The following is an 8,465-nucleotide window of genomic DNA, read 5'->3' on the forward strand; positions in this document are numbered from 1 at the left end:
GGGGGGCGGGTGCGGGGGCCGGGGCTGGGCAGTGTGGTGGGTGCAGGGCTGCTGAGCAAGGGGCCAGCTCAGCCACCAGCCCCAAGGCCAGCTCGGCCACGCCACGGCAGCTGGTGGGGCAAAACCAGCGCTGCTCCTCCGTGCACGGCCATTTTGCTGAGCTCGGCTGCTCACCGAGCTGCCATTCCCTCCCAGCACCAGTGTCCCTGCAAAGCAAAGCAAAGCAAAGCAAACTAAAGCCCAGCTCAGCTCCAGCCATCCCCAGTGACCCAGGGACTGACCCAGCCACTGGTCCCCATGCTCGTGAGTCCACCAGCACAAGCTCTTTTCTCTCCCTGATGTGAGGATTTTAAGCTCCCACTGCTGCCCCTCCAAATATTTTTTGGTGCTCCAAGGACCTGCCCAGGCACTGACCCCAGCCAAAGGCAAACCTTCTCAAGGGGCTCAGCCCATCCCATCCCAGAGATCCTGGAAAGTCTCAGCAGGGTTATCACCAGTGAGTTTCATCAAGATCAGCCCCATTCCTGGAGAAATTATTGCCTGTGCCCCGACACACTGACGGCATCAGGTTTGAGGAGAGCACATAACAAGCCAGGACACAGCCAAGATGCACATCAAGAAAAAGGATATTTGGGATATTCAGCTCCTGAGGCTTCACCCCAGAATGCAGCAACCAGAACCATGGGGTCACACTGGCAAAAGACATCCAGTGGAGCCCAAGGGCCATGTCCATAGGCTCCATCACTGCTGTGTCAGACATGGGAGCAAGGGTGAACTCCCCCATGGACAGAGCCATGGAGCACTGACTGACGTGGAAAAGTGTCTGGCAAAACCCAAAGCTCCTTCCTACACCCAACAAGGACTCCACGGCTGCCAAACCCTACAGCAAAATATTGGAAGAACACAAAAGCAGAAGTAGAGGCAAATGGGGTGAGCTGGTTGGGGCAAGAGCTGGCTGCAGCATTGAAGCACCTCATCAAGGAAAAACACTCCCTGCCAAAGTGCTCATTATTCCAGCCATGGAGATACAACAGAGCCTCCTGGCTGGCAGCTACTGGCTCAGCACACATCTCTTTTGTCTGACCTCCAGGGAGGTCACCCAGCCCAGGCTGCAGCAGTGGAGGGACAGACAGTCTCCCTTTCTTCATCTGCAGATGGAGACCAGCTTCCCTGCCCCAAACGGAAGTGGGAGCAGCACAGGGTTAAGCAAAGGACAAGCTGACGGAGACCAAAGGTTGGGCTGAGTCACGCTGTGGCTGTTCCTGTTTCAGTCTGAGCAAGTTTCTCGCTTGCCAAGCAGGGTTTGTCCCCAGGCCAGAATGAACCTGCCACCTTAATCCTCTCAATGCACTGCCTGGAGGAGCTGCCCGCCCTCCCTCCCACAGCCAGCACATACCTCTGCTCTTGGCTTGTCCTTTGGACTCCACACGCAGTTTTTGGGACATGGCTGCAGCTTTCAGGAGATAGGACAAGCCCAAGGCCACATCCCCCATTGCATCCCATTGGTCCTCCACCCTGCCCCAGGCATCCACCCAGCCTCAGTCTCTTCCTCAAGACACAAAACTGCTTTCCCACCCCTTACCATGCAGACACCTTTCTTCTCCTCGCCCACGGCTTTCCCGACCCAGAGGAAGCCATCCAGCTGCCCCCAGGAGGCTGATGAAACACAGACAATGCTTCCTCCTAAGTGACACATGTTCCTGCAGATCCAGACATCAAATCCCTCCTCAAAACAGGGATCAGCCCTCCAGCCTGAGCTTTCAGCAAGGAGGTTATGCTTCAATCTGGACAAGTAAAATGGCAGAACCATCCGCACCAGTGTCGGCATGGAGAAGACAGAATCATTTGGGTTAGAAGCGACCTTAATGCCCATCTTTTCCACCTCCTGCCATGGGTACAGACACCTCCCACTAGACCAGGCTGCTTCAAGCCCTGTCCAACTTGGCCTGGAACACTTCCAGGGATGGAGCAGCCACAGCTTCTTGACAGAAATCCGTGCCAGGGCCTCACCACCCTCACAGGAAAGTGTTTCTTCCCAATATCCCATGTAGCCCTGTCTTCTGCAAGTGGGAAGCCACTGCCCCATGTCCTGGCACTCCTTGATCAAAGTCCCTCTCCAGCTCTCTTGGAGACCATTTAGGCCTGGCAAGGGCTCTGAGGTCTCCCTGGAGCCTTCTTTTCTCCAGGTGAGCACTCCCAGCTCTCCCACCATGGCTCCAGAGCAGAGGAGCTCCAGCCCTCAGAGCATCTCCATGGCCTCCTGTGGACTCACTCCAGGAGTTCCACATTCTTCTCATGTTGGGATCCCATGGCTGGAGGCAGCTCTGCAGGTGCAGTCTCACCTGAGCAGGGCAAAATCCCCCCCACCTCCCCTGCTGCCCACACAGGGGGACGAGCCCAGGACACAGAGGGGTTTCCAGGTGCCAGCACACATGACTGGGGTGTGTGGAGCTTCTCGTCCACCAACATCACACATCACATTGGTTATCTCCAACTGCAAAGAGTTTCTGCAGCAGTATCAGTGAAAGAAATAAATCTTTAACTGTAAGAACATAGCAAAGCCAGGCAGGGTATGACCCAAGGTCCAGCCAGCTCCAGTGTTGGCTGTCACTGCAGCCAGCACAGATGGCTATGAGGGAACATAACAGCCAAGCATGTTGAGGTATTTCCCAAACCAATTCCCAAGCTTCTGTCCTCCTCATGCTTTTCCCAAGCCAAAACACATTGCCCTGTACACCCCCCTGATGAGTTTCTCCTCCACAAACCCACTCAGGTGCCCCAAATCACAGGTGGACTTTCAGCATACACAGCTTTTAGCAGCAGCATTCCAGCCCATCATGCAAAAGAGCATCTGCTGCTCTTCCTGGTTTCATCCACTTTGGTTTCTTTGCCAGAACAGACAAAGGAACAAGATGTCTCCACACCCCTCCTGAATTTTACAGGCTTCAATCACCTGCCCCAGGACACCACTGTGCCCTCCCTACCCATCCCAGTGCCCCCATTGTGAACCCTATGCCAAAGCAGAAATCCGCCCAGGGAACAACCTCTGGCTGCAAACATGGTGACAACGCTTTTCATACTCCCCAGCCACTGCCCTGACACTGTGGCACATGTTGATGGCAACAGGGCCAAGCCAACTCGAACACACACACTTGTGATGCTCACCCTGTGTGTGACATACACACAGCTTCACAGGCACACACCAGCAACACCCCGTGTGCAGCTGGCACAGAGGAAAGCACAGACCTCCACACGCTTAAAGCCTTCCCCATCTGAACCAGAAATCACATCAGCCACTGTGATTCCTCAGAAACCAGAGAAGAGTCCTGAAAAGTGGCCATAGAGTAGCCACCCAGAGCCCAGCACCACCCAGATGGACAGGCAGCCACTCACCCCACTGGCCACCTGCCATTGACAGGGCTTTTTGTGCCTCTGGTGACCTGGAAGAGCAGCTTGGCCAGCTCAGCATCACTTCCATGTGTTAGTAGAGGAGTGACATGTCAAACAACACCCACAGCCACCCCCAGCCCTGGATCACCACCACAAGTGGGACAGAGCCCATGTACAGACAGACCTGGGAACGAGGTGGTGACTCCTGTCAGCCCTGCTCCTTGTGCTCAGCCACATGCCCATGCAGATCCCACATCCACTAACGTGTTAAGGGATCGTTCTCTGCACATGATGCAACTGGAGAGAAATACATTCCTTTGGGAGCTGCAGGAAACCTTGACACACAAGGTGAAGCCAGCATGACACAGAGCACAGCATACACTCTTTGTGTCCCCTTGGGATATGTAGCAGACAAAGCACCAGGGCATCACCTTGACTTCAGAGTGACAGAGGCCAGAGAGGCCTGGACCTGTTCCACACAGCCAAAACACTGAGGAAAACCAAATCTCAGCAGGCTGGCTCAGAGAACACAGTCTGCAGGTGATTTGCTCCCACGTGGTTCCCAGAAGCCAAGCTTGACCAGCGTCATTCCACTGCCATGTCCAGACACCACCAACCAAACCACAATCACATCAAAACCAGGAGGCACCAGCCACATGTCAGTGCTGGCCCCAGCAGTACAAGACACACAGTCCCACCCCTTTGTCACCCACAATGCCATGTCACTGCAAAACCATATGAGCAGCAGCAATGGCACCCTTGCCCCAACACCTTTCTTACCTTTTCTGACTTCACCTTTTTCAGCTGCCGGCACTCACTTTCTCCATCCTCCAGCTCCGACTTTACTCCCAAGGGATTGAGCGCAGCTCCCGTGTCAATAGCTATACTCCCAAGCTGCTCAGCAGCAGCAGGCTCTGTCCCCTGGCCCCCATCATACTGTCCCACCCTCACTGCCAGGGCCAGGGGCTGCAGCACGCTGGGCTCCTTCTCTGCTGCAGTCCCCGCACCCTCACTCCTTTCCTTCTTGCTTTTGGATGAGCTGCCCTCCTTCTCCTTCTTGGAGCCAGCCACACTGCGAGACGCCTTGGCTGACTTCTCCGAGCTCTTCGGGGCGACGGCGGGCACCAAACCACCCGAGTTCGCACCATCCCCAGAGCGTCCTTGAACCTCCTTCTTGCCACCAGCTCCCTCACTGGGAGTGAACAGGGAGGACCCTGGGGTCGGCTTCCCACTGTCCTTACCAGTCTTGCTCCTTTTCGACTTTGATTTGCCCTCCTTGCCTTGCGGGCCTGGCACTGGGCTCACAAACTTGATGTTATCCGGTAGTGTTGCCACTGCGTTGGGTGCCGGGAGCCCCACCTCCTTGGAGCCCGACATTTCCAATTTCTGCTGTTCCTTCTCCAAATCAGCGTCCAGGTCAATGATGAGATTCACTACACCAATGTCCCACTCATCCCCACTGTCATACGTCTCAACCGGGTTCGCATCAATTCCTTTCCCTCCGGAAGCTCCGCTGCTCAAGGACATCTTAGAGTTAACGGCCCCTCACGATTCAAGGCTCTTCCCTGCCTCTACACCCTGGGGGTCACCTACGTCCTTGGGGGGCTTCCAGTGGTCCGGGTCTGCCCAAGTGACGGCATCGCTGCTGGAAGGGAGAGCAAAGAGAACAGGGTTACACATGAAGAGCCATGGACAGGCACACCTGCAGGGCAGGAGAGATGTGGGCAGAATGAAACCCCCAACCTCCCAAATCCCCCTCTCAGCATCCTTCTGCCACCCCCTGGGCTGGGGCTGCTCCACAGCCGCCCCCCCAGCAGCGGCCATCTGGCACCGCTCCTCGATCAATACCAGCCCTGGCAGGTCACAGCTCTCTGCTGCAACAAGACATTACTCACACATTTCCCCGCTCACCATTTCCCTCTGAATTATCGAGCGCTGCCCCTGGGAGGGAGGATTGATTCCTCTCCTGCCAATGCCACCCAGAGGGAGGGCTCCTCTCCACGCCAGCCTCGCTGCGAGGGACAAGAGCTGCTCACCAGGGAAGTCAAGTGCCTGGGTGGGAAATAAATCCTAGGCTTTCAGAGTGCCTGTGACACTTGGGACGTGTCAGAGCAATCACCAAAGGCCAAACTGCAGTGGGAAGCATAGGGGCTCCCATCCCACACCTCTGGGCAGAGCAACACACTACCCAGGTCTGGAGCATTTACCACCATTGCCTCTGGCCATCATAAGCTTCCAATGGGAAACAGAGATGCAATTGTGTAAGTAGCCAGTCTTAAATGGGAAGAGGGGGCTCAGCCCTACCTGCCCACGCCACAGCTGACCCTGGTGAGCCCAAAATATCTCCTCCCTGCTTCCCAGCCTCGCCCCCAGGGAGAGAAACAAAAAAGACACCCACGCGCAACCTGACACAGCACCCGAGTCACGGCAATTACCCTGACGAGACATAATTAACACATGTAACAGCTTCTTCCCAGCACCGCCCAGCAAGGCCACCTGCTCTCCAGAATCCTTAAGAAATCATTGACCACCCATTTGGATGAGCCTTCTCTTCAGCAGCACTGTCCTCCCCTTGCCCATCAAGCTCCAGGCCTGCCTGCTCCTGGTACTATTTACAAGTGACACTTCAAAAACAGGTGACTTAAAGAGAAATGAGAAGTAAAAAACCAAAAAAACAATCCAAAAAAAAACCCCACACCACACACACACAAATTTCTTCAAACCCCAGCAGGCAGGAGCCTGGAAAGCAGCTTCACGGTGCGTTTCCAGAGATGCAAACACTGTAAAAATGCCAGGGATTCTTTCATCAGCCAGGCTGCCGCAGCCAGACCATTTTCCATCTGCTACCCACAGCATCCTCAGCTCTGTACAGCTAATAATCCGCTCTCTGACAGGTCATTACAGAGATTTTTAACCCCAGGAGCTGGGGGGCTCGCGTGCAAGCTGGAAATGAAAAGCACTGACCTCTCATTTCAGCGGCAGGGAAAGTGCCGAATCAGGAGATCACTTTGTGCACCGGAGTCGCTAACGGCTTCCCAAAGCTGACCTGCGTGTTTCTATGGCCGCCTCCTCCTACTCCTGCTCCAGCACCTGCTCCCCAGCTCCAAGCTGGTGTGTCCAATCCCATCAGCCTGCCTCTCCAGAGCCTCTCTCCAAATCATCAATGGGGCCAGCAACTGGCAGTGACCACCTCACCCCTGCACGACACTCTTTGTGCCATGGATCCAAGGCAATTCCTTTGTGCAGGTGGGCAAAGCCAGTAACGAGCTGGATGAACCAGATTTTTGGCTGATACAAGTCCTTTCCCAGCCCTAAGCTGAGGCATGGAATCCAGGAACAATCCCAATGAACCGGTGGACCACTGATGACTACTGATGAGCGAGAAAAACCCACAGGAGCTGAACACAGAGGATGAAGTTCCCTCTCCAAATCCAAGAGTTGCCAGCCCAAAGTTGGAGCAGGCAAAGTGCCATGGCGAGCTCAGGTCAGAGGGAAAAGCAGACAAGGATCTGACCTTGCAGTGACAGGAAAGCAACAGACAATCCACAGGGCTCTACTGCAACATGTGTAGCATCACCTGCTCCATGCAACACCTGCACAATGCCAGCTTGGCCAGCTCTCCACTCCCACCACAGAATTCACCTTGCTGCTCCAAACGTGCACATACACACGCACACACATCTCCATAAGTATTATTTATACATGTAGAATAAGGACAGCAGATGAGCGGGACTTGGGTCTGAAACTCCACAAACAGCAGCAGCTTTTGCCAATTCCTACCACAACAAAAGGAAGAAGGAGCCCAGAAGTCCGCTGCGTCCCTGACAATTGGAGAGCCAGGAACAATCAAAGGGTTAGAAAACAAGAGGAGCAAAAACCCTCACCCTGCAGAGGAGGTGCCGAGGGAGCCCAGGCTCTGCTAAGGCAGACAGAAGGGAACCACAAACAGGATGGACAGGAACATGCTGGATTGGCAAGAGCAGGGCAAAGGCACGTTGTGACGAGAGTGAGGCAGAGAACTCAAGACATGCCACCACAGGAAGAGGGACTGGGGCAGGGATCAGCCCTTTCCAGAGCAGAGCTGGAGGCTGGGACCCTGGAATGTGATCTGGGGGGGATCTCCTAAATATGCTCTGTTGCATGTGGTTCCTAAAGCATTTTCCACAGCCTTTTCCCTCCCCAAAATTCCCATCCCAGCTCCCCATTTCTCTACTTCACTATTGCAGGCTGAGCCTCTGCAACCAGAGGAGCATCTGGAGTCCCTCTCCCAAGCCAGACCAGCAGGGACCCCAACCTGACACACCATCATCATTCTGGGTGCACAGGAGCCCCTGGCTACCACACCCCACGGCCCAGAGAGAGAGGTGCCTTTCCCACTGCCTCCTTTGCCCAAGCTGGAGAAGCACTGGGTGGTATCCAGATCCTTCCCACTCTCCTGCCGGGGGAGTAACGCTGCCACAAATCACAGCCTCTCAGAAAAGAGAGCGAGGAGATTGATTCAGCTGTAAACGTGTCCTTCCCCTTACCTCCTGCCATCGCAGGATTGATCCCCGCACAACATGAAAAGCATGTGCTCACTTGTTGGCCTGGAGACCTGCCAACAAAGCGTTTTAAGAGCAGTCCTGGAGCGCAGATCCTACAAGGAGACAGCTTTCTGCTTGGGAATGCTGCACACACACAGCACCAGACATGAATAATTCAGCTCCATTAGGTGCTGAGACCTCTATAATCCACATCTACGGGCTGGGACAGAGCCAAACCCTATTCAGACACAAACCTGAAAGTTCACTTTCAGGGCTGCACACACACCTAGAGACAGCTCTTCCACCAGAACAGCTCCACTTCTAAAAGGCAGCAAGGAAACCTCCCCAGCCCCTGGCTCTATGTGCTAAAACCAGTGCAGGATGCTCAGAACCTGCCGAACCCGCGCCACTCCGGCTTTCTCTGCTGGTTGCTGGAGGCCAGGAGACCAAAGCTGGGAAGGATTGGCCGCCCAAGGGCGACAAGATGTAGGAGAAAGCTCTTCTCCTGGCAGCAGCCAGCCCACACAGAGGGAGACTGTCTCATAGCCATGT

At 54.9% G+C, this 8,465-nt stretch overlaps 1 protein-coding gene across 1 annotated transcript in view; it reads right to left on the bottom strand.

The window, feature by feature from the left end:
- ZNF609 (zinc finger protein 609) overlaps positions 1-5,035 on the bottom strand; it is a 49,000-nt gene extending 43,965 nt beyond the window's left edge. Inside the window, exon 1 of the mRNA XM_014309001.2 lies at positions 4,171-5,035. Within this exon, the coding sequence (XP_014164476.1) occupies positions 4,171-4,917 (747 nt within the window). The 5' untranslated portion in view covers positions 4,918-5,035. The remainder of the gene's footprint in view (positions 1-4,170) is intronic.
- Between the last annotated feature and the right edge of the window lie 3,430 nt (positions 5,036-8,465).

The sequence above is a fragment of the Geospiza fortis genome, unplaced genomic scaffold (assembly GCF_000277835.1).
Source record: "Geospiza fortis unplaced genomic scaffold, GeoFor_1.0 scaffold317, whole genome shotgun sequence".
Taxonomy (NCBI): Eukaryota; Metazoa; Chordata; class Aves; order Passeriformes; family Thraupidae; genus Geospiza; species Geospiza fortis.